At 53.3% G+C, this 26,417-nt stretch overlaps 1 protein-coding gene across 1 annotated transcript in view; it reads left to right on the top strand.

The window, feature by feature from the left end:
* Positions 1 to 26,417, top strand: part of Cacna1i (calcium voltage-gated channel subunit alpha1 I) — a 132,641-nt gene that overhangs the window by 37,710 nt on the left and 68,514 nt on the right. Inside the window, exons 3-5 of the mRNA XM_045152580.1 lie at positions 1,526 to 1,637; positions 2,557 to 2,690; positions 21,126 to 21,223. Of these exons, the coding sequence (XP_045008515.1) occupies positions 1,526 to 1,637; positions 2,557 to 2,690; positions 21,126 to 21,223 (344 nt within the window). The remainder of the gene's footprint in view (positions 1 to 1,525; positions 1,638 to 2,556; positions 2,691 to 21,125; positions 21,224 to 26,417) is intronic.

The raw sequence follows: 26,417 nt of genomic DNA on the forward strand, positions 1-26,417 counted from the left end.
CCTGCAGAGATTGCAAGCCAGGAGGACTGTGGACTCAGGAGGTGGGTGGGACTCTTTAGAGGAGGTGGCAGTTGAAGGGATAGCCCTGGAGGGTCCTGAGAAGAGGCTGCAGGTGGAGGGGCCACTTATGCAAAGGCCCTGAACTGGAGTATGCCTGAGGCCTGTGAGGAGGTTCACCCATGGGTCTGACCTCAGTCATTTACAGCTGTGTGTGGCTTAAATCTATTTTACCTTGGGTTACATTTCTCTGGACACATGTACCAGCCATGCGACGACATGGACTGCCTGTCAGATCGCTGCAAGATCCTGCAGGTGAGGCACCAGGCTCCAGGGTGATACCAGTTTGGGAGATATGAGCTGATTCCAGCTCTCTCCAGGTTGTTTTACGATGTGTGTGTGTGTGTGTGGGGGGGAGAGATATGAGTGATACAGCCTCAAGGTTTTTCTTTTCTTTTTCTCCCAAGGTAGGTTCTTGCTCTAGTCCAGGCTGGCCTGGAATTCACTATGTGTAGTCTCAGGTTGGCCTTGAACTCACGGCGATCCTCTTACCTCTGCCTCCCGAGTGTTGGGATTAAAGGCGTGCACCACCCTACCTGGTTCAAGGTTCATTCGAACTCTGACCTTCCTGGTTGGGTAGACTGAGGTCCACGGACTTAGATGGAGCCTGCCGTAGCCTCGACAGAGTCACAAGCAGGGAGAAGGGATATATTTTTTTTTAAAAATATTTTATTTATTTACTTGAAAGAGAAAGAAAGAGACAGATAGAGAATGGGAGCTCCAGGATCTCCAGCCACTGCAAATGAACTTCAGATGCATACACCACCTTGTGCGTCTGGCTTACGTGGATTCTGGGGAATCAAACCTGGGTCCTTAGGCTTTGTAGGCAAGCACCTTGACTACTAAGCCATCTCTCCAGCCCAGGAGGGGTGTTTTATAAGGTGTTCTCACTGTCTTGGGTACAGAGTGTCCTTCATTCTGGCTCCTAGCTGGTGCCACAGGCCTTGCCTGTGGTTTATATCTCAGTAAGGAGCTGGTTTCCAGACCCCCCACCCCACCCCCAGCCCCTGCTGGGTGCAGATGACAACCTTATGCCTGGGCAGATCCTGAGGCAGCTGAGTCCCTCCTCAGTGGGGCTGGCCTGGGAGCAGTAGTGGGAGGATGGCGATGAGTTCTAACCAGGGGATGATGGGCAGGTGTCCAGCGAGTGTCCACTGCACTATAGGTCCTCCATTGGCTACAGAGTGCAGAGAGGGGAGGAAGGGGAGCGGGGAGGAGGGAGGCAGTCACAGCTGGGGGAGGCATGGGGTGGTGGGAGTTGGGAGTTGCTTCTTCCTAGATGGGGCCCAGGAGGGTTGTTGGGTTTCGTCCCTTGGGATGTGCAGCCCCTGCTGGGGCACTGTCTTTGAAAATGTGGGCACCGGCCATCACGAGGCACATCTGGGGAGGTCACTGCGGCTAGGATGGCTGGTCCCAAGTGCAGGGCCTCGCGTCTTGCCTCTGCTGTCTGTTCCTTGACTCGGAGCACGTGGTTTGAATGTGTGAGCATGCTGGTCATACTGCTGAACTGCGTGACCCTGGGCATGTACCAGCCGTGCGACGACATGGACTGCCTGTCAGATCGCTGCAAGATCCTGCAGGTGAGGCACCAGGCTGCCCCCTTCTTCTTCCCACCCCCATCTCAGGGGACTGCTCTAGTCCAGCCTCTACCTGAGAGCCCCAGGAGATTTCTCTGGGCTCCTAACCGAGGCTTTTTACCCCTAAAGCACAGTGACCAATGCTCCTCTGCCTATAGCCTGCCTTGGCTCCTTAGAACCTCCATGCTCTTTAGGAATGTTCTCTCCTGTGTCTCCTGCACTCACCTTCCAGGTCCCAGGCCCCAGGTGGGAACTGATTTGGCATCTACATAGCCCTGGGCTGGTTGTGACGCAGGAAGCACCTTTCCTCCCTGGGGGCGGGGGCAGTCTTCCTGGGAGGAGCTGGCTTCTACATCTGGCACCCAGCAGCTCCCCAGAGGCTGGCCCACAGCATCTCCTGGGGCACGTGTTCAAATCCACAGCCGTGATCCATTCCCAGTCTTTGCGTGGCTTCACAGCTTCAGACCCCATTACAACTGATTAGGGCTGGACATGGAGCCAGACCCGATCCTGTCACTTACCTAATATGTAACCCAGGGCCAGTTGCTTGACTTCTCTGAGTCTGTTTCTTTACCTATAAAATGGGGCTACCCAGTGGGGAGGGTTGTCACTGTGAGAATTAGAAGCAAGAATCTAGGTCCACTGTGTGGTCCAGTGCTTGCCAAATATTAGAGAGAATATGGGATATTCTGCAGTCTTTGTCACAGCCTGGGCTAAGGAAGCCAAGAAGATAGACTGCGTGTCTCGGGCAAGTCCATCCTTTCTCTGGGCCTCAGCTTCCTGTCTGGAAAGTGGTTGACCAGACCAGGGCCTCCGAGGCACACTTCCTGCCCCATATTTCACCTCACGCGGTGGCTGCAGCCGCCATGGTGTGCTCTGAGACCTCACACTGTCCTCTGCTGTTTTCCTCCTGCCCTGGCAGGTCTTTGATGACTTCATCTTCATCTTCTTTGCCATGGAGATGGTGCTCAAGATGGTGGCCCTGGGCATTTTTGGCAAGAAGTGCTACCTCGGGGACACATGGAACCGCCTGGATTTCTTCATCGTCATGGCAGGGTAGGTGGTGACCTGGCCCTCAGTGCACGCCCACCAGCCGCCGGGTAGTTAGCCGGGGTCTTCTGGGAGATGACAGTGATGTGGTATGGGAGTGTAGGGGCTCCTGACCCAGGGGTGGGAGGAACAGCACTCTGCTGACTGGCCTTGACAGACAGGTGTCCCTTCCTCCCATCTGTGGTAAGTGTGTGTTCTCCTGTGCCGCCAGCTGAGACTGGTGTTGTACGCTGATTAACTGTATGCCTTTGAGAAAGCCACTTGCTCTGGCTAAGCTTCCATTTTTCTGTCTGTAAAATGAGAGTGAATATAGTAGCCTTATCAAAACTACCACAGAGAAATCAGTTGCTGTTATTGTCATTATCATCCTTACCATCATCATCAGCACCAGCATCCTGATCATCATCATTACGTCATTACCACCACCACCACCATTATCATTACATCACCACCACCACCATCACCACCATCACCACCACCACCACCATCACCACCATCACCACCACCATCACCATCATCATCATCACCACCATCATCATCACCACCACCACCACCATCACCACCATCACCACCACCATCACCATCATCACCTAATCACCACCATTATCATCATCACCACCATCATCACCATCATCATGGTCATTCAGCAAGTCAGAGATGGAGGGTAGTTAAGTACTGTCCAGCCTCCAGATTAGTCATTTCATTTCTTCTCTTCTTCTGTTTTGATTTTCGAGGTAGGGTCTCACTCTAGCCTAGGCTGACCTGGAATTCCCTATGGAGTCTCGGGATGGCTTCGAACATTCGGCCATTCTCCTACCTCTGCCTCCTGAGTGTGAGTGCTGGGATTACAGACGTGCGCCACCACGCCCGGCTCCAGCTTAGTCGTTTCTAGCGAGACACACTGAATTTAGGTTGGAGGAACCTAGGATTTCAAGGCTAGTTTGTGACATAGAGTGATACCTGACCCCTCCCCGCCAAAAAGGTCACAATCCACAGTCAGGGTCATTCTTAGCCTTTTTTGAGCATTGCCAGGCCCTTGGGCCTGCTTTCCCAGAACCAAGCAACACCCTGGACACAGAAGGCTTTGCTGAGTGTGGGCACCACCTTAGAGGCTGGTGAGAAGAGTGGACCACACACAGGCCAGGCCTCCTTAGCGTGCCATCTGGGACAGTGTCCAGCAGCTCTGCCGGCAGCGTCTGCCCACACTGGGACTAGGGATCTGGGCAAGGCGCTATGGTTTGTTGTCAGCTCAGGAGCATGGCAGAGCCAGGCTGAGGACGTGGGCACAAGTACTGTCCTGAGGAGGTGGCACACAGGAGGTAAAGGATGATCAAGCACTGACCATGCGCAGGCATGGGTCAGCAGGGCAGGGATGAGGCGGGATGGGAAGAGGAGACTGGCGGCTGTGTGCAGGAGCGTGTGTGTGTGTGTGTGTGTGTGTGTGTGTGTGTGTGTGTGTGTGTGTGTGTGTGTGTGTGTGTGAGTCAGAGTATGTGGGAGTGTGTGCGTCACCGTGGAGAAGGGCAGTGAGGGTCACCTGCACATCCCTGTGAGAACTGAGGTGTGCAGGCCCCCGACGTGGACTGAATCAGGGCCTCTGTTGTGGAGTGGCAGCTTGTGTCATCTGGCCTCTTCCAAGCATGCTTTTCTGATGGTGCTCTTCAGACTCCCAGGACCCTGCCTCAGGGATCTGGACCTGCCTGAAGATGAGCTGGCATGGTTTCTGGGGGATTGGGTCACCCCCTTTGTCAGGCATTCTCATTTTGGCTTGGCTGGAAACTACTCTTAAGTAGGTTTCCAAAGAAAAGAGTTTTGGATAGTATCATTTTTTAGTATTGGCTGTGCAAACTCATCCCTTTGATCTCCAAGGAAGAAGGACAGTGTGTCTGCTCTGTGGTAGGGTCACGATTTTTCTCCCTCAGAACTGGCCGAATTGTGGCATGCAAATTGACTGCATAGGGGCTGCTGTGAGCCCAGTGCCAACACTTTCCTTGGAAGGCAGTTGGCTTTTTTCTGCCTTGAAGCTGGTTGAATTTTCTCTTCATCTTCAGAATTCAGATCTTTGTCTAAAACAGGTCTGGAGTTTTTCCTTCAGCTCTGAGCAAAGTTCTTCAGTTCTTTCCTCAGTAACTTTGCCTGTAACCCGACTTCATCCTTGGAGACCTGTGGCTGGATCTTTCTTCCTTTGCCTTTTCTCCTCTGATTTCACCTGGAATGGGAGTGGGTTCTTGGCTGTGGCCTTGCGAGATGCCTGTGGACTCCTAGCAGGGCCTCATCTCCCCCACTTTTTTTTTTTTTTTTTGTCTTTTCATTCTGCAACAGCCTCCTTGTCCTTGTGTTTTCCTGTTTCAGAAACTTTAGTGTCTGTTCTTGTTTTATGGAGGTGATACTCACCCACGTCTCTGTGTGGATACTACATGGGCTTCTGCAGAGTCTTTGACTCTGGAAGTAACCGTGGGTCAAAGTTTTTCTTTTTTAAAGACCCTCCTACAAATCTTAGGGTGCCTCTGTATCGTGCATGGCCAGCGATTCAACTCTGAGTCAAGATGGAGGTGGGCAGCATGGGAGGGGTATGTGTCAGAGAAGGGATGTCGCAAGAGGATCACGGGGCATCAGAGCTGGGCGGGGCCTCCAGTGAAGAAACCCATGGCCTGGTGATGGGCAGACATCTTTTTCTGCTGGGCTGAAGCAGCATCCATCTCTGTCTGGTTAAAAACCCACACGTTAAATTCAGTTTCACAGCATCCACACCTTTAATTAACAGGGAAGAGTGAATCAAACAAAGGTATAGGTCCCTAGATACTGAAATAATTAGCAGTTAGGCCAGTTAGAGCATGCTCCAAAGTGACACCGTCAAATCCTCTCTCCCAAAGCCCTGTTTGTGAGTTTGGGAGTACCTTTTCCCGAGTCCTGTCTCAGGTATGTCGTTATTTTGGCTGTCTCCACCTTCCCTGCTCCAGAGCCCCCCCACCTTGCCCTTTGGACCTGGAGCAGATGCTTAGTGCTTTGCTCCTGTCTCCTCTCATTTGTAAATAGAATTTGTAAACAAAGACCATAGAGCTCTGAGCTGAGCAGGGGAGGGGCAACCAGCCTTAGCATCCAGCAACATGCAGAGGTCTCAGGCTGATATATCTTCCCTTGGTCCTTCGGATGAGGGTGGTGTGAGTGTGCATGTGTGCGTATGCATGCCAGTGAGTGAGATCTACTGGCCACATCTCCCAAGGTCGGGGTGGGGGTAGGCTGGTGTGTGGCTTGTATGGAATGCATGCATTTACAGTCTAAGTGTATGAGTTAGGATACCCCATGTTGGGCACCACGGATGATGCAGTTGGTCTTGGCTTGTGATCTACTCAGTAGAGCTACCCTTGTCCCCAGGGTCCCAAGGATCCCTTTTTAATATTTATTTATTTATTTTTTAAAAGATTTATTCTTATTTTTGGAGACATGGGGCAGGGAGAGAGAGAGAGAGAGAGAGAGAGAAAGAGAGAGAGAATGGGTGCACCAGGGCCACTAGCCACTGCAAGTGAACTCCAGATGCATGTGCCACCATGTGCATCTGCCTTACATGGGACCTGGAGAATTGAACCTGGGTCCTTAGGCTTTGCAGGCATGTGCCTTAACCACTAAGTCATCTCTCCAGCTCTTTATTTTTATTTGAGAGAGAGGGAGAGGACGGAGCTGCCCACCCAACCCGCACAATCCCATTAGTACTATAAATGTCCTGTTTGCAGAGGAACAGGCCTGACACCCTAAGGATGTTTCCTCCCTACCTTCCCTCCCCTTTCCCCAAATTACTGGCTGCTGTTTTCCAAGCTACTCAGGGTGACACAGAACCTCTGAGCTGGAAGGTTCCTTAGAGGTCACAGTCCTCACCCCCACATCAGCCGAGCTGCACCGAGATCAGCTTAACGTGCTATTAAATTCTTTCTCTGACCTGAAGCTTGTCTTCACCATTCACTCACCAAGTCAGCAGCCATTGAAGGCCTATTACATGTCATGTTGGGCTTGAGCTGGGCAGTGGGGACACGATGATGGAGACAGACACTCTTCCTAATCTCATGGAACTCACAGTGCAGAAAACAGATATGAGACGGATCACCACAGACCAGTTCTTAACAGGGCTCCGCGACGCTGCCAAGAAGTACAAAAGGACCACCGGGCCATGGACTAAGGACTGGATTTCAACCAAGGGTTTGCATAAACTGCTCTGAGGAGGACAGAGCTGGGGACAGCAGCTGTCCCATGTGGAGGCCACCAGGCTTTGGCCTGAAGCTGTGGAGGGAGAGTGGGAAGATGTTGGAGCCTGGTGTCCTGGGCATGTGGGGCTGAGAGATGAGGTCAGAGAGAGGGCAGGGGCCTGTCACATGGGGAGACTGAGGCTACAGGGAGGGGACAGCTGACAGATTCTCTACTGTCCTTAAGAAGTCAGAAGGAGCTGGGCGTGGTGGTGCACGCCTTTAATCCCAGCACTCGGGAGACAGAGGTAGGAGGATCGCCGTGAGTTCGAGGCCACCCTGAGACACCATAGTGAATTCCAGGTCAGCCTGGGCTAGAGTGAGACCCTACCTCAAAAAACCAAAAAAAAAAAAAAAAAAAAAAAAAACCAAACCAAACCAACCAACCAAACAAACAAACCAAAAAAGAAGTCAGAAGGTGGCTCTATCCTCCCTTCAGGATGAAATGTCCCCAGTCTTCCGGCCACTTGTCAGAGGATAACCTTCCCAGAGGCCTCACCTGCTGGATTTGCCTCGGGCCTTGGTGAAGGGGTCCTAGCCAGACTTTGTGGTGATGAGAGGAGGTGTAGGCTTCTGGTGGCTTCCCTCTCTCTCTCTCTCTCTCATGGTCACACTCATCCTCCAAGCTGGTCTCTCCCTCCCTGGCACTGAGAGCAGATGGCTTTTAAACTCAGGCAGCACATTTTGTACTCGTGTTTTCTTAGGAGAGTGGCTCTTGGAGGTTGGGTCCAGTGGCTCTGTGTCATTCCCTGTACTCACCCAGTGAGCCCAGGGATGATTACTTTCCTCCCATGACAAAGCAGTGGTCATCTCTTTGGGCGTGGCTGAACCACCTCACAGCCTTATCACTTAAGCTCCCCTCTCCTGCCGTGTGCATTAGGCTAGGAGGTCATGAAATATTCATTTATGTTTTTGTTGAACTTGAGATGGTCCTCACTTGGATATCACCCGTGGCAGACATCCCTATGCAAATCATGAAGTGACCACTGCCAGCAGCAGGGAGGGGACAGACACCTCTGCTAAAAGCTTCTGCATGAATTCCAGAGCTGATCCCTGGGGGAGCCCGGGCCTGGGGTGGAGCTGGGCTGCTCACGGCCCTCGGGTAGGTGAGTGCAAGGAGTGGGCGCCACCGCCATCCCTTGGAAGGCCCTTGAAAGCCGGTGGCTGTGACAGCATCTGCGGCCAGAGCCTCCATGTGGAAAATGGAGCAGCTGAAAATGGGCAAGATGTTCACAAGCCAGGATGGGTGACCTTTCTAACCTTAAAACACAGCTTTCATCTCTTGTCCACACTTCGAAACTTGCAGAAGCAGCTGTTAAAATGCAGGCTTCTGAACCCCACTCCCAGGATGTGGGTCCAGCCTAGAAGCATCATTAGCTCAAGGCTCAAGGGCTCTGCTGAAGTGATGTATGGCGACCCTTGGGGAAGCTGGCTCCTCTGACCTTTGTGGGAAGCCCTAAAAGGAGATCACAATCCCCAGTTCTGGATGGAAGTCACAGGAAAGGGAAGGTTGTGTGGGGAGGCTCCATCCGTACCTGCATCTCTGTCCAGTTTCTGAGTAGTGCTCGTGGAAGATCCAAGTTGTGAGCGGATCGGGGGGACCCTGCGTGTGAATGTTTGTGCTGAGGCTGGGGAGGTGGCTTAGCGGACGAGCGTGCATGCCGCTGAGCGGGAGGGCCTCTTGGCTAGAGACCGCCAAGCTCAACTTCCCAGAACCCATGGAGAAACCAGGCTTGGGGGCTGGAGAGACGGCTTAGCGGTTAAGACACTTGCCTGCAAAGCCGAAGCACCCAGGTTCAGTTCCCCAGGACCCATGTAATCCACATGCACAAGGTGGCAGACGCATCTGGAATTCGCTTGCAGTAGCTGGAGGCCCTGGTGTGTCCCATTCTCTCCCCCCATCTCTCTCAAAAAAATAAATAAAGATAAAACATTAAAAAAACAAACAAATAGGACCGGAGAGATGGTTTAGCCGTTAAGGCATTTGCTTATGAAGCCAAAGGCCCCAGGTTTGATTCCCGGGACCCATGTAAGCCAGATGCACAAGGGGCGCACGCATCTGGAGTTCGTTTGCACTGGCTACAGGCCGTGGAGTGCCCATTCTCCTTCTGTCTGTCTCTCTTCTCTCTCTATCTCTTTCTGCTTGCAAATAAATACAATTTAAAAAAAGGGGCTGGAGAGATGGTTTAGCAGTTAAGGCATTTGCCTGCAAAGCTAAAGGATCTCAGTTCTGCACAAGGGGGCACACGCATCTGGAGTTCATTTGCAGTGGCTGGAGGCTCTGGTGTGCCCATTCTCTGTCTCTCTCTCTCAAATAAATAAATAAAATATATTTAAAAACAACAACAACAACAAAAAAACCCCCAGGGCTGGAGAGATGGCTTAGCGGTTAAGCGCTTACCTGTGAAGCCTAAGGACCCCAGTTCGAGGCTCGGTTCCCCAGGTCCCACGTTAGCCAGATGCACAAGGGGGCGCACGCGTCTGGAGTTCGTTTGCAGAGGCTGGAAGCCCTGGCGCGCCCATTCTCTCTCTCTCCCTCTATCTGTCTTTCTCTCTGTGTCTGTCGCTCTCAAATAAATGAAAAATGAACAAAAAATATTTAAAAAAAAAAAACCCCAGACACACAACAACAACAAAACCCCACCATGCTGACATAGTACACACATAAGAATGCCTGTGCTCATTAATCATAGTAGGGCAGATTACAGTAATATAATCTGCTACGGGGCCAGGGATTGGGAAGGCGGACTCAGGGTCAGATCAGGATTTACTGTATTCTAGAAGCATCCTCTCCCTTGTGCATGTAGGGAACTACTTCCCTACCTTGACTCTCACAGGCTCCTCAGAAGCAGAAGGTTAGTAAGAATTGTTCATTAGCCCTGGCCTGGAGCTTTCTAACCCACCAGGCAGGTGTGTCTCCCTCTGTGGTTGCTGGCTGAAAGTGCCTTTTGTCCAGCGTGCCCCATCAGTGGGATATAAAAAAAAGCAAACGAAATTGAAGCCTCTTAGGTACCATCTAGGGGTGTGATCAAAATAGGAACAAATCTACTGTTTGCCAAGTGTTCACGGGGTGCTTGTCACTGGGCGCCATCTGGTTTAATCATGAGCTCTGTGAGGGAGGGGCTGTGGTCAGCAACTCTTCACAGAGGAGGCGTGGTGACTCGCCCATAGTCACAGGTTGGTCAGAGGTAGAGTTAGGAGTTGAGCTGGGGCGGGGTGGCGGTGTGGGGACCTGTGTGATTTGCTGGGCATATTTACTGGAGATGCATTTGTCTGCAAGTAATAGAAACCCAGCTGACAACGGCTGGGTCCTGGGTGTTTTTCGGTTGCAGCACCGAGTTCTGAGGTTGGTGGCTGCTGGAGAAGGAACGGCGCTGGGGAGGCTGCCATCCTTGTGCTTTTCTAAGCCTTTTCTTCATGGCTACAAGGCAGCGGCTGGAGCGGTGGGTGTCTGGGTCTGAATTTCAGGCCAGAAGGAAGCTCTGAAGAGAAATAGCTATGCCAGCCACGCCTGTCCATTTGTATCAGGAAAACATTTTCTCTTCTAGATCCTTCCCTTCCCAGGATTCTTGGCCAGAACCAGATCTCACGGCTATCCTTAGCTATAGGGAGGCGAGCGAAGCAGAAAAACATCTTTCAACTTGGCTCAATCCCCCAAGAGCTGTTCTGTGGGGTCAGGCTGGCTTGAGGCACAGAGGATGAATGTCAGGTGGGCACCTCGTCCATGGGCCTCACTTGTGTCTTCCTCTCCAAGCCATGGCCCCTGGTTGTCTTCCTTGTAACTCTACCCGGCTGCTTGGGCAGGGGCTTTGTTCTGATGAGACACCAAAAGTTAGTAATACAGATTACAGTAATATGTGAACTCAGCTACGGGGCTAGGGGTTGGGAAGGCCGACTCAGGGTCAGCCATGGCCAGGGGTCACAGGGTGGTCGTCAGTGGGGCTGGTTTCAAAAGTCTGCGGAAGGCTGAGGAAATGGCTCAGTCTGTAAGGGGCTTGTTGGCCAGCAGTCTAGCCTACTTGGAGAGCTCCAGGCCAGTGAAAGACTATCTCAAACAAACAAAGACCAAAAGGCACCTAAGGAAATGACACCAGAGGGTGTCCTCTGGCCTCTCCACACATGCACACAAACACTCCCCTCCCCTCCATACCCAAGAAGCATCTGTGCAGTGGCCTCTATCCTTCAAGGCTCTCAATGTCAGGAGGCCCAGGGCACGCTGGGGACCTTGTCAAGGACAGTTTTTCCTTGGACGTGATAGGCCTGTTTGTTCTCTGAGGACAAGACTCTGAGCTGGGCCCTGTTCAAGACCATGCGGGGGAGAGGCAAGGGAGGCTGCATTGCTCTTCCATCTGAAGAGTGGGTGAGGGTGCCCAGAACCACTTTTGTTAGGTAGTGCTGCATCAAGGATGTGGACTTGGGAAGGTTTCAGCCACGATCTGAGCAAAAATGTTTATCACATTTGCATATGGGGCAGGTTTGAGCTGATGATGGTCATCATGCAGGCCCATTTCCATGGAAACAGGATGGAAGCCACCGTAGGGGGTTGGGGAGTTGCCAGAGATCCTGAGGCTCAACCCAGGAGTCAGACATGAGTTAGGCAGGGTCAACTAACTCGTATAGTTGTCAAGTCATAAGGTTGAAACAAGTCTCTACTTAAAAGCCAAGGGGTGGGGGGAGGGCTGGAGAGATGGCTTAACGGTTAAGGTGCTTGCTTACAAAGCCTAAGAACCCAGGTTTGACTCCCCAGAACCCACAAAAGCCAGATGCACAAGACAGTGCACATGTTTGGAGTTCATTTGCAGTAGCTAAGGCCATGGTGTGCCAATTTTCTCTCTCTCACTTGCTCTAACTCTTACTCTCTCTCATAAAAAAGGGGGGGGGGCTGGAGAGATGGCTTAATGGTTAAGCGCTTGCCTGTGAAGTCTAAGGACCCCATTTGAGGCTCGATTCCCCAGGACCCACGTCAGCCAGATGCACAAGGTGGTGCATGTATCTGGAGTTCATTTGCAGTGGCTGGAGGCCCTGATACACCCATTCTCTCTCTCTCTCTTTCTGTTGCTCTCAAATAAATAAATAATAAACAAAACAACAACAACAGCAACAAAAACTTTAAAAAGCAAAAAAAGCCAAGGGGGTTCCTACTTTATATGATGGCTTGTTCTAGAGTCCCAAACTGTGCTGCCTCCCCTAGCTCTGCTCATTCTTTCTTTTTTCTTAAAAAAAAAAAAAACTATTCTTATTTATTTATTTGCAAGGAGGGGTGGCAGGTGTGAAAGGTGTGAGGGCATACCCCAAAGATCAGGTATTATTGGTCAGGATGTGGTGGTTCATGCTTGTCATCTTAGCACTTGGGAGGCTGAGGCAGGATTGCTGCAATTTGAGGCCAGCCTGAGCTATAGAGTGAGACCTTGTCTCAGAAAAAGCCGGCATGTCTCCAGAGGTCTGGGATATAGCTCGGTTGGTAGAATGTTTTCCTTGCTTACACTAAGCCCTGCCTTTGGTCCCCAGCACTGCATAAACTGGGTGCTGTAGTACACACTGGAAATCCTAGCGTCCAGGTGGCAGAGGATCAGAAATTCAAGGTCATCCTAGGCTATAGAGTGAGTTTCAGAATAGCCTGGGCTATGTGAGATTCTTTCTCAAAATCAAATAAAATAATCATGCATTGTTTTTCTTTTCTTTTTCTTTCTTTCTTTTTTGAGGTAGGGTCTCAGTCTGGCCCAGGCTGACCTGGAATTCACTATGTAGTCTCAGGGTGGCCTTGAACTCATGCTGACCCACCTATTTTTTTTTTAATTTTATTTATTTATTTATTTATTTGAGAGCGACAGACACAGAGAGAAAGACAGAGAGAGGAAAGAGAGAATGGGCGTGCCAGGGCTTCCAGCCTCTGCAAAAGAACTCCAGATGCGTGCGCCCCCTTGTGCATCTGGCTAACGTGGGACCTGGGGAATAGAGCCTTGAACCGGGGTCCTTAGGCTTCACAGGCAAGCGCTTAACCGCTAAGCCATCTCTCCAGCCTGACCCACCTATTTTTGCCTCCCAAGTGCTGGGATTAAAGTGGTGTGCCACCACGCCCATTTTGTAGTTACTTTCTTTATCATGGATTTGCTAATCTCCAACCTTCTGGACCTGTGAGCAACTAGGGACATCTTAGTATTTGTATGCTGCTGTAACAAAATACTACAGGCTAGGAGGGGGCGCTATGAACAACAGTCATGCAGTTCTCTAGCTCTGGAGGCTGAGAGTCCAAGGCCGAAGTATGGGTGGGTTTGGAGCCTGCTCCCCTCTGGACCCATCATCTTGGTGAGTCTTCACAGGGAGAAAAGGAGAATAGCTCTGTTTGGCTTGTTCTATAAGGGTTCCAATCTCACTCTGGGGTGCCCCCAGGGTCACGGCTCATCATGCCATTGCCTTGGGCATTAGGATTTCAGCATAGGACGTTTAGGGGACACAGACTACAGCAGTGGATAATGCGACCCTTGAATTGTAAGGTGCCAGCCCGTCAAGAGTCCATGTTGTCACTCCCTGGTAGTGCCTTCCTTTCTACTGTGCTCTTTCCAGTGAACACCGAGTGTGTCCTAGGTGCCCGGCTGGCATCCCAGGCTGGTGGTCTGGTTGTCAGGCAACATAGGCTGAGTCATCCGCAGCTGCCTCCCGATAGGTGAGGCTGTCGCCAGTGTCTCAGCTTCCCTGCCATTAGCTGCATCTTCCACTACGTTTTAAGAAAGCCCCCGTGGGCCCCTTGCAAAGATCGAGGAAACACCCTATTTTTATCAGCGGCACCCAGATGCAACCCCTGGGTGGGGTGTTTCCTGGAGAGGTGTTGATCTCAGGCATTTTATGTTGCTTCTCATCAGTTCTAAGCTCTTTTTTTTTTTTTTTTTTTTAATTTTCATCTCATCCCTCAAGGTAATCTGTTCTGCAAATTTACATAAGGACCTTGCCTGGGCTTGGCACTAGGGACCTGGCTTGGCCTCTGAGGCACTGGGACCTAGGGGAGGGCATAGGCAGGCATGGTGTGCCTCATGGATAAGTGTGGACAGAAACAACCACGAGGGGTCCGGTGTAACCATGTCTCACGGTTACTTGGCTCTTCTTGTGCCAAGCCCTGTTTCAGTCCCCAAATCTGCTTATAAACTCCTCTCAGTTGAGTGACTTATCCAGAGTCACACGGCACACTAGCAGTGAGCGGGGACTGGAACCCAGAGCCACGTCCTAACCACTGGACACACTGGCTCCAGGGATGCTGCCAAGCCCCCTGCTCCAGCACTTTGTGCTCAGCAGCGCCCCCCAACCCCCAGCCAGCTGAGGGGGAGCTCGTGAGCCGGGGTGAGGTGAGATGGCAATGGGGTGGTCCTCCCACACCTGGCTGTCCCCTGGGTGCTCTCTGAGCCTCAGCTTCCTTCTCCGCACTAGCTCCCCTAGCCCGACTGTGGGAAGGTTGCCTGAGGAAGTGTGGGAAGCCCTCGGTACAATGTGTTTGGGAGCCTCTTTGAACCTAGCAGGGACTGAGCTGTGAATAGCAGGAACCCAAGGCTCCCAGGTCCCAAGGCAGAAGCGGGATTCAGGAGGGAGCTGCTTCAGGCCGTGTAGGTCCACGCCTTAGCCTTCCTCTGTGTTGGCAAAATGCTCAGGCTAGCAGGAGGGTAAGGTGGCCCCAGAGCCTCTGGGTTTCCTGGCGGTGCAGCAGGATGACCACCTCTTTCCTGAAGTCCCAGTCGGGGTCTCAAGAGCTGGGTTTCCCTCAGGAGCAACACGCCCATTCTGACCAAGCCATAGCGGCCAATCCAGAGGGACACGGTGTCCCCATTTGCCTCTCCAAGGAGCCAGAAGTGGGGTGGGGGGAGGGTCCTCTTTAGCAGTCACACCAGAGTGCCCTGAAGTATCATCGTTGTCACCCTCCCCGCTTGCCCCTGGAAAAACCTGGTTGCACCTTGAGGAGAGCTGGGAACTGAGTTCAGTCCCTGTCCCGGGGTGGTTCCAGGGTGGAAGTGTCCTTTCAAGCAAAATTGCTTACCTAATTGGGCGCCTGGGAGCTGGCAGGAGGTGGGTGGGGGTTTTGTTGATTTTTTTTTTTTTTAGACTCTTAGCACTGAAGCTGCGTGATAAAATAACTGTGTAATTAGGAATTAATTTCTCACTCTCGAAAGTGATGTTTTCCTTGGGGCCCGAGGGACATCAGCCCTGTGGTTACTCACCCACTCCTTTCTTACCTTGTCTCTTTAGGAGAAAGGAGAGATGTCTTTCCCGTCACAGGTGGCCTTGGGCGCACAGCGGGTGGTGTCACTCGTGCTAGGTGGGTTGTCTTCAAGGGTGGTGGGCAGCAAGTTGAGCTGGGGCCTGAGGGTGTGAGGAGGAGAAGGGCACACCCAGGGCTGCAGCACCCTCTGGGGGCAGCTGCCCTGCAGATGCCGTTGGGGTAGGGTCCACATGCTCTGCCCCCAGGCTGGCAATGGAACCCAGGGCCTGGAACATGCCAGGCAAGCACTCTGCCTCTGGACGGTCAGGGGCTGTGCATGGCCTCCCGGGGCTCCCAGATGGGCTTGGGCCTGACACACCGCTCACAACCGTGACCACTGCCAACAGCCCATCTTTGGCTTTTCTTTCATCTCCTTTCTTCCTGGGTTTGCCCCCTGAGGAAATGGCGACGTTTCTGTGTCCTTGGTCCACTGTCTGTGGAAGGGGTCCGCATCCCAGCGAGGAGGTGTGGGCAGGGTGGAGGAGGCCAGAGCAGAGCAGCGGGGGTCTGCCTGCAGGTAGCAGAGGGGAGAGGCTCCTTGGGCTGAGGTGGTGGCTCAGCGGATTACTTTATCGCCATGTGAGTGCTAGAGTTTGGATGCTGGAACAGGTGCTGGTGATCCCAGCGTGCCTTTGGCAGGAAAGTGAGGCAGAGACAGGAGAATCTTCCCAAAGCCTGTGGGCTAGCTAGCCTGCTGAATGCTGTGGTGAGCAACACGGACAAGAGACCTCAAACAAAGTGGAAAGTGAGGAGTAACACTTAACGTTGTCAACGTGCGCACGCGCGCGCACACACACACACACACACACAAGCATACAAACAAACAAACAGCAAAAGAGGGCTGGGGAGATTACTGAGCAGTTAAAGGTGCTTGCTTGCAAAGCCTGGTGGTCCAGGTTCAATTCTCCTGTACCCACGTAAAGCCAGATATACAAAGTGGCGCATGAATTCAGGAGTTCATTTGCAATGGCAAGAGGTTCTGGTGTACCCATGCTCTCTCTTTGTCTTTTTTGTTTTTCTCTGTCACATAAATAAATAATTAAATAAATATTAAAAAGATTTCATAGGAGCTGGGGGGATTTCTCAGTGGTTAGACGTGCTTGCTTGCAAAACCTATTGGCCTGGGCTCAAGTCCCCAGCACCCATGCAAAGACAGACACCAAAAAACATGGCCAAGCATCTGGCATTCATTTGCAGTGGCAAGAGACCGTGGCATGCCCATATATACATACACACATGTGCAAATAAATAATACTTTTGAAAAAGATTTTCTGACCGGGCGTGGTGGCACACACCTTTAATCCCAGCACTCAGAGAGGCAGAGGTAGGAGGATTGCCGTGAGTTTGAGGTCACTCTGAGACTACAGAGTGAATTTTGGGTCAGCCTAGGCTAGAGTGAGACCCTACCTAGAAAAACCAAACCAAAACAAACAAAAAACAGGATTTCCTGGAAAAGGGAGGAGAAAAGAGGATTTTCTTGAGGTGCTCTGTTGGGGTGGCCTGGCCTGGCACCTAGGGTGAGTAGGGGCAGGAGAAGGGATCGGGAGGTTGGTCAGGGACCAGGCTTTTGAGGGTGTTGAACTTTGCCCTGAGAGTGGTGGGGAGCCATGGAGAGTTTCAAGGACGCCAGACTCCATTTGAGTCTTTGAAGAGATCTGACTGTAGATGGGCTGGGGGGAGAGAGAAGGAGAGAGGCTGTCGCAGCTGTCAGGAGAGGGACGATGACAGGTTCGGTGGCAGGATCTCGTCACGGCAGGGAAAGTGGAGGGGTCAGCATCTGTCCCAGGTGGAGCTGCTGGTGCCAGAGTCACTGTGAGGGTAGCGAGGTTCCCGAGGCGGGGATTCACACGCGCCGTTCCTTCCTCCCGGTCGGATGGCCTTGCTGTCCCCTCTGCTCTCGCCCGGTGTCGCCCGCCCTTCCTGTCCTCTTCCCCTCAGAGGGCAGTGAGAGCCACTGGGTTCACTAACGTGTGGTGCCTGTTTATTCGCCGTGTGTGCGCACGCAGGCACGCACGTGACACGCTTGCGTGGGGAGGTCAGCGGATGGCTTCTTCAGCTGGGTGCTGGCCTTTCGTCTCGTGTGAGGCAGGGTCTCTTGTTGGCCTCCTGCTGCCCTGCATTGGCCAGGCTGGCAGGTCTGTGAGCTTCTGGGAAATTCTCCTCTCTCGGCCTCCCACCTAGCTGTAGGCATGCTGGGATGGCGGAAGCCCGCTGCAGCTGCTGGCTTTTACGCGGGGGCTGGGGATCTGAACCTGGGCCCTCATGCTTATGCTGCAATCGCCTTAGCCATCGCTCCAGCCCGAAGGTGTCATTCCATGCATATATATTTATTTCCTTCCTTCCTTTCTTCCTTCCTTCCTTCCTTCCTTCCTTCCTTCCTTCCTTCCTTCCTTCCTTCCTTCCTTCCTTTCTTTTGTGAGGCAAGCCCAACAGACTGGCCTTTTCTTGTGTGAGAGAGAGAGAAAAAAAAAATTGGCACACCAGGGCCTCCAGCCACTGCACTTGAACTCCAGACGTGTGCGCCCTCTTGTGCGCATGTGCAACACTGTGCACTTGCATTACTGTGGACCCTGGAGAGTCGAACATGAGTCCTTAGGCTTTGCAGGCAAATGCCTTAACCACTAAGTCATCTCTTCAGCCTCGTATATATTTGTTTTCAAGGAGAGAGAGAGAAGTGGCGGGGGGCGGGGAGAGCATGCCAGGGCCTCCAGCTGCTGCAAACAGACTCCAGATGTGTGCACCACCTTGTGCATCTGGCTTTATGTGGGTACTGGGGAACTGAACTTGGATTGTTAGGCTTTGCAGGCAAGTGTCTTAACCGTTAAGTCATCTGCTTAACCCCCCCCCCCCCCCCGCACCCATGTGTCATTCTTATTGCGGCCTTGAACTCATGGCGATCCTCTTACTTCTGCCTCCGGAGTACTGGGATTAAAGGCATGTGTGCATCACCATGATCGGCCGAATGTGTCATTCTTACCAAGCTCATTTATACACAGTTGCATTGCCTAGACAGGAGATGGATCTGCGACACGATGTTCCCCAATAGGGAAAGAGAGAGAGAGATAGACAGAGAGACAGAGACAGAGAGACAGAGACAAAGACAGACAGGAGAGGGCTCAGGGGGAACCAGTAGGCAGATGGCTTCCTTGAAGGACTCCACGGTATCTTTGATGTTGTTAAGCGCTCAGTAACGTCACATTTTCCCTTTCAGCTTGGCTGCCAGGAGGCTCAAAATTCAAATCTCGACCCGAAATTCTACCAGTAGTTTCATCTGAGGGAGATACATTTCATTAGAGACCCCAGAGATCAGTTGCCGGTCGCAACTGATGAGGGGGCTTTTGCGGGCTGTGCAAAGTGCGCTTTCACGCGAAGACCTGGGGGCTCAGATCCAGAGTGGAGGGAAGGGGACGAGCGGGTCATTCTGGCCTCTGCTTTTCCACCCAGGGCCCAGGGAAGGGGTTGGCGGAAGGGAAAGGGAAGTGTCTCTTCCTGCAACTCCTGGATGTGGAAAAACAGAGTGTTCGAGAACATGATTTCTCTGCACAGGGCATCTTCATGCCCAGTTCAACCTGAAGCAGGGCCCCGCATTGGACTAATAACTGATGGTCCTGGGCTGTGGGCCCGGGTGGGGGTGGCCTGAGGAGGGGTGATGGAGCCTGAGGGGCAGGGAGTCTGGGATGGAAGGGAGGTGCCCCTTGCTGACTGGATGTGCCCGGGAGAAGGGACTCTGTCCCAGGTTGAATGGGCAGGGGCTGAGATGGCTTCCAAGTAGTGGCTGCCTGCAGATGTGGGAATGATCGCAAGGAAGTTCCTGACACACAGTGCACCTCCAAAAGTCCCCTGCCTACCAATGTCTACCAAGCCCCCGTTCATCTTTCCCAGGCTGTATGGGTCTAGGAGCGGCTGTGTGGGAGCTAGGCAGGTGTGCTACCGGGCCGCAGGCGCAGCCCGTGGGAACCTTACCTCCAGCACCCCCAGCAGAGCATAAGCACCCCTGAGCCCCAGAGCCCCGGCCACTGCTGGTGTGATCTCCCTGGCCAAATGCAGAGAAGTCAGGGATGGTAGGAAGAGGGTCCTCGGGGCGGGTGGCTACAACAGGGTGTGGCGTGTGCATGCGTGTGACGGCGAGTGTGTATGCCAGGGTGAGCCCCCATGTGCATGCCTGCATGTGCCACCCCCACAGCACTTCCGTCACACGTGTCCCCCAGCTGCCTGCTTGGAGAGCTCTCTCTACACAATACGAAAATGACAGTTGGGCTCACCCACGCACGGGATCCTCACATGGCCCGCACAGAGCCCCTCCGTCCTCCCCACGGCCAGGCCTCAAGCTCACCGCCTCTGCTGGATGCTGCCCTGGACCCCTCGTTTTTTTTCCCCTTCTCCCCTCCCTCTTCCTCTACACCCCAAGGTCTGTAGCTCTGGTTCTAATAATCTGTCAGTATTTTTCTTGGGGGGGGGGTCATCCCCATCTGATTCGGGTTGGAGCAGGAGTGTGCGTGCCTGAGAGTGTCTGTGGCATGAATGTGCACACACGGACCGCTGTGCTCACGTGTGCACATGAAGGGGGGGAGGCTGCTCAGGGCGGGGATGGACGGGGGCATCTCAGGCGAAGGAGATTTCACTCCATTCCTCTCTAAGCTGCAGGAGGGGGCGGCGGCTCCCAGCAGGCAGACAGGTTTGCTGGGTGTGTAGGAAAGCCTTCATCTCCCCTGCCGCTGATGGTGGAGCTGGCAGTGGAGCCGGAGCCAGCTTGGGGTGGGGGTGGGGGGTTCTGAGCGGTGGGTATCTGGGGTCAGTGGGCCCACAGCAGGAAGGATGCGGTAGAGGTACAGGGAGCTGTGGAAGGTTCTGGGGATCTGTCCCCTGGGAGATCTGGGAAGACTTCCTAGAGGAGGCGAACTGCCTGCAAAGAGCTGCAGCGAGAGTGGAGTGTGGTCAGTGAGGCTGAGGAGGGGACCAGGGCGGCGAGAGGGCGCCAGGGTTGTCTGCCCTTTTGCATCCCTGCCTGTCTGTGTGTTCCTGAGGGTAGGGCTGGGGCCCAGACATTTTTGGGTCCAGTGTCATGGGACTGGCCGGGTTCCTTGTGGACTCAGTGCGAGGCTTTGAGGACTCCAGGGTTATCTGAAGGGGAGCTTAAAGCCTGAGCAAGGTTTCGTCATGAGATGGGGCAGGATCCTGAGCTGGGCAGCACAGTGAGCCTGGGGTGGGAGCCAGGTGCTGGGCTGGGTGGAGCCCCTAGAGACCCCACAAGGTAAGGCTGACTCTCCATCCCAGCAGATGCCTTGCAGATGTCCAGCCTCCTGTAAGGGATGGGCACGGGGGTGGCCAGGCCTGGTAGGATGCCTGACCTGAGCCCCGCCTGCTCTCTAGGCCACTCAAGCCCATGACATCATCTCTCCTAACTTCTCACCTGTTCACTGGGGCTTTGGCCTCTGGCTTGGCCCACTGTTGAGAGGACGGGACGTCTCTCAGCCCCGTAGCTGAGGCGGGGGCCTCATGAAGCTGCTCACGATGTAATGGTGCCAGCCAGTCCCCTGTGATCCCTCAGCTCTCCAGGTCGAATGGGCCTAGCAGGGTGGGAGAGTTCTAGAAGCGCAGCTAACCCGGCTCATGGGTCAGCTTGACCAAAAGAGGCCACCCAGCGTGGTGCTGACTCTGTAATGGGGGCCTGATGTCCCCATTCTTTCTGCTCCCTCTGTCCCCGACCACATCTGTGGAGTCCTCATGACAAATGGTGTGTGGGAGGGGTCACTGCCACCTGCCCCACTCACAGAGGAGACCGAGGTCCAGGGAAGGGCTAGGGCTTTGTGCTGTCTGAGACACAGCTGGATCCTGACTCCCTTCCTCATCCTTCCAGGCAGTATGGGTGGGCTCAGTGGCCCCAAACCTCCCCTCCCCGCAAGCCTGGCCCCTGGTCCCACGACTCCCTTGCACTGTCATTTTCACTTTCTCCTTTCTCTACAGGATGGTCGAGTACTCACTGGACCTTCAGAACATCAATCTGTCCGCCATCCGCACTGTGCGTGTCCTGAGGCCCCTCAAAGCCATCAACCGTGTGCCCAGTGAGTTGGTCCTCTCTGCCCACCCATCCCTAGCACACCGCCGAGCCCGGCTCACTCCCTCAAAGCAGACAGACCAGCTCCTTACTGGGCCGGCCTGTGCTGGCAGTGATGCACAGATGTGCTCCAGGGCACCGAGGGGCCAGCGTGTGTGCCCGAAGGTGCTCGGGGGGGGGGGGTGGCCTTTATGCCCCAGAGCCCCCGAATAACTTGGTTTGCGGCACACCCGGAAGCCTGACTGTTCAGGGATAAGCTTCTTTGGAGGTGGTCTACATAGATGTCGTGGGGGTCTCAGGTATGAAAACCCCCTGCTAGTCTTGAGGGAGGGCATGCTCAGAACTTCACTGGCCCAGTGGGTCCCCACTGTCCCTGTGTGCTGACAAGAACTTGAACTCTGTCAGCCGCTTTCCTATAGAGCCGTGTGCCTGCCCACCCACCTGCCTGCCCACCCACCTGCCCACCCACCCAGCTACTCTTTCAGATATCCATTCATCCATCCTTCGGTCTGTCTGTCCTTCTACTCACCATCCTTTTATTCAGCTATCTATCATTTATCTATGTACCTATTATCTATCTGCCTATCATTTTTCTATTTAAAAATTTCTTTTTAATAAATTAATTTATTTGAGAGAGAAAGAAAGAGAGAGAGAATGGGCGCGCCAGGGCCTCCAGTTACTGTAAATGAACTCCAGATGCGTGCACCCCTTTGTGCATCTGGCTCATGTGGGTCCTGGGGAATTGAACCGGGGTCCTTTGGCTTTGCAGTCAGATGCCTTAACCGCTAAGCCATCTTCTCCAGCCCTCATTTTTCATTTCTTTCTTTCTTTTTTTTTTTTTTTTGGTTTTTCGAGGTAGGGTCTCACTCTGGTCCAGGCTGACCTGGAGTTAACTCTGTCATCTCAGGGTGGCCTTGAACTCATGGCCATCCTCCTACCTCTGCCTCCCGAGTGCTGGGATTAAAGGCGTGCGCCACCACGCCCGGCTCTTCATTTTTCTATTTAATCTGTTGGTCCATCCACTCATTTACCTAGCCACCTCCCCACACCCATCCATATATCTACTCACCCACTCACTGACCTAGTCATCTACCCATTCATCCATCTGTCTCGCAACTCACCTGCCCATCCACTTGTCACTTACCTGTTTATCCATCCACCCACCCATTCACACACCCACCCACCCATCCATCTCTTCATGTAATCCATTCGTCTACTCATCCATCCACCTAGTCATCCATCCATCTACCCACCCCATTGCATGTTAAGAGAGGTCATCTTGAAGCCACAAGGTCCGATATCTGCCCTCCATTGTTCAGTCTGCATCCCCGCTGCCATCTTTGGAGCCTTGTCACCTGGCGCTGGAGCTGGGCTGTTCTCACTCTAGACACGCAGAAGCTCTGATATGCACTGCCGGTGAGAAGCAGCCACAGGAGTCAGTTTGTCTCTGCTTCCTCCACTGCCTGCACTAGGAGTAGGGGAGGGGAGGAGGGCCCTGTGGCCATGGGGCTCAGACCTGCTTGGGAAGGACAGGGTCTTTCATAAGCGCCTCCCCACCTCCTGTGACCCCGGCACTGGCAGATTCAAACCTCTTAACAACCCGTGTGAAGCTCAGAGAGCTTACCTGACCTCTGCAGGGTCACATAGCAGTTCAGTGGCAGGGCAGGGATCGGAACAGAGTGCTGGCTGGGATAAGCCTAGCTCTTTTCTTCCCTGCTTGAGCCTCCATTCCCTCCCCACCCCCGCCCATCTGCTCCTTATGTGCTTCAAGAGTTAGTGCTAGCCCTGGGCCCTCTTCCCAGCCCTGGGACCTTGCAGTCTGATTTCCTGCCTCACCCAGCCCTGCCACTCCTTGTGGAGCTGGCCTGACCTGGGCCAGCAGAGCATGGTGGTCAGCTGGGGCTGGCCAGCCGGCAGCGGAGAAAGGCACGCTCCAGGATATTTGTGGTGCAAGGTGACCGGGAGGGGCTCCAGCCTGGGGGGGGGTGGCCTCAATCTGTGCAGTGAGGCATGGACAGGCTGAGGGGCACCAGTGCATGGAAGGGCCCTAGGGGTTTGGAGTTTCCCAGGACACAAACAGCGTGTTGCAATCAGGTTCGCATTGCTGGCAGAAATCACCCGACCAAGAGATGCTTTGTGGGGAAAGAAGGTTTATTTTGGCTTACGGACTCAAGGGGGAAGCTCCATGATGGCAGGAGAAAACGATGGCATGAGCAGAGGAGGGACATCACCCCTGACCAACATCAGGTGGACAATAACAGCAGGAAAGGGTGCCAAACACTGGCAAGAGGAAGATGGCTATAATACCCATAAGCCCGCCCCCAACAATACACCGCCTCCAGGAGGTGTTAATCCCCAAATCTCCATCAGCTGGGAACCTAGCATTCAGAACACCTGAGTTTATGGGGGACACCTGGATCAAACCATCACCCAGGGACAGTTCTCCAAACATGAACCTTGACATGACAGAAAGTTCCAGGGTGTTCTCAGAGCTGCTGTGAGAGTGTGGGAGGGAGATTTGGAGTCAAGATAGGGTCAGTGGGACCCAAAGACGGAAAGGAACAGTTCCTCTCTGCCACTTTTTCCCTCACCCACCGCCCTGGGGCATCCTCTGAGGGGCAGGGAAGGGACATCATAGAGGCTGTGACAGGCTTTTTCTTTATCTTCTCAGCCTACACCATCCCTAAAAGAGCCTTATGTTGATTTTTTTAATTGCTATAACAAAATGTCTGATACAAACAACTTAAAGGGGAGGAAGGATTCACTCAGTCTGTGGTTGGCTGGCTGTGTTGTTTCTGGGCCTGTGCGCAGGCAGAGTGTGATGGGGAGGAGAGTGTCTCACCACGTGACGGCCTGACAGCTGGGAGGCAGAGAGAGAGGAGTCCAGATTCTAGGATACTCCCTCAGGGCACTCCTGCAGCTAGATCCCACATACTTTTCACACATTGCAATGAAGCCATCTGATTATAGGTCCATTGAGGGCTTAATCCAATGGTGACATCAGAGTTCTCATGGTCCTATCACCTCTCAATGGTGGGACCCACCAGCTGGGGACCAAGCCTCCAACATGAGTATTTTTAAAAATGTTTATTTATGTGTGTGTATATAAGAGAGAGAAATGAGAGAGAGAGAGAGAGAGAGAGAGAGACAGAATTGGTGCACTGGGATTTTAGCCAGTGCAAACAAACTCCAGGCACATGCTCCACCTTATGCACCTGGCTTATGTGGGTTCTGGGGAATTGAACCTGGGACCTTTGGTTTTGCAGACAAGCACCTTAACCGCTAGGCCATCTCTCCAGCCCCAGCTTGAGTATTTGGAGCTACTTTATATCCAAATGTAAGCATCTAGCTCAAAACTATCTTTAGTCTGCTTAACAAACAAGGAATCAGGCCCAGAGAGGGCGACCACCAGGTAGGGTTACACAGCAGGGACCAGAGCAGTGTTGTGGTTTCCAGCCATTGCCCATTCCCCAGCAGTGTGCATTCTTGTCTCTCCTCTCCTGACCCCACCTTCCTTCACTGGGAAATGGACCCAAATCTGCATTTCATCTACTTAGTTCCGAGAAGCATCGAAGGAGCACCCCCTACCACCCCCGGCAACATATATGAGATGCATGCACTTGGTGGGGCCACGAGATTTCTAGTGTCCAGACTGAGCTGGACGGGCAGAGCAACAGGGCTTTGTGGTCTTGAGGGGAGAGCCACTGAGACTGGGCATTAGCTGGCAGCAGGAAAAGACTGGAAGGCAGAGGGAGGGGGCAAGGCCAGAGCAAACCCTGGAGGCCTCTGGCTTCCGACTGTGGGCTATCAGGGGACTGGCCGCTGGGGCCAGAGGGCTCAGAGGGGCACTGAGACAGGTGAGGAAAGCGCAGGGTGTGGATGGGCGAGCCCTGAGCAAGGTTCGCAAGGGAGGGTTTCACGCACACTGCTGGCAGGAGTCTGGGTGAGCTGGGTGGTTCTGGATCCATCCGGGTCCTGGGAGTCATGACGCCCACGTCTGACTTGAACAGCTAGACTGGAGGCAGAGGCCTTCGAGCCATGAGGGCAGGTTGGGAGGCCCTTCTCTCCCCTATTTCTATCCCAGGATGAGCAAGCCGAGGCAGCCGCTTGACCACGACCCCGCGTCTTAACCCCACGGCAGGCCTCGGGGTCTGACAAGCATGGGGACAGCGATGTGATCGGACGTTTGAGAACTGGAGGGTCCCCGAGGGGGAGGGCAGACACACAGGGCGTAGGTCTCACTCTTGCCCGGTGGAGTCTGTGCCTCCGCCTGTGTGGCAGTGGGGACCTGCATGTGTCCATGGGAGAGTGTGTGTGTGCACGTGAGTGTGGACACGCATGTGCACCCGTGTCACTCACAGGATTGTGTGGCACCCGGGCTATTCCTGTCCCCCAGAAGCTCTTCCCACACCCTGACTGGCTGAACGCAGTGCTTGTTAGGCAGCTTCGGGATCGTGGCAGTCACTGTGCTCCGGGTCAGCCTGCTCGTTCTCAGTGGAAAGGCCGGAGTTGGCCTGAGCCCAGCACCCCCACACGCCTTACGGTTCCAATTACAGAGGTTCTGTGCCCAGGAAACTAGTGAGGAGTCCAGCTGCTCCTTAGGACTTTCTTCCTGCTAATAACTCCGGTGGGAAGCATTGGATGTCAACTGTCATCTCTCAGAGCTCAGTGTTGGGGAGATGCTGGGAACATTACCCCCGCTCCCCTTAGGATAGAAAATATAGCCAGATTGGGAAACCACCAATGTTACACTGAAAAATAAACGTGGGGTAAATGACCACATTCTTTTTTTGGGAGGAGGGGGTTGAGGCAGGATCCTGCTATGGATCTGGGATTGACCTACAACTCTGTATGTAGCCAAGGTTGGCCCTGAACTCGTGATCCTCCTGTCTCCACCTCCTGAAAGCTGGTATTGCAGGTATGTACCACCATGCCAAGCTTACATGTACATTATTATTTATTTGTTTATTTTATTTATTTGAGAGAGAGGGAAAGAGAGAGAGAGAAAGAGGCAGAGAGAGAGAGAGAGAATGGGCATGCCAGGACCTCTAGCCACTGCAAATGAACTCCAGATGCATGTGTGACCTTGTGCATCTGGCTTACATGGGTCTTGGGAAATTGAACCTGGGTCCTTTGGCTTTGCAGGCAAGTGCCTTAACTGCTAAGCTATCCCTCCAGCCCTATATTTTTTAAATTTTAAA

Source organism: Jaculus jaculus, chromosome 6 (genome assembly GCF_020740685.1).
Source record: "Jaculus jaculus isolate mJacJac1 chromosome 6, mJacJac1.mat.Y.cur, whole genome shotgun sequence".
In the NCBI taxonomy this organism is placed as follows: Eukaryota; Metazoa; Chordata; class Mammalia; order Rodentia; family Dipodidae; genus Jaculus; species Jaculus jaculus.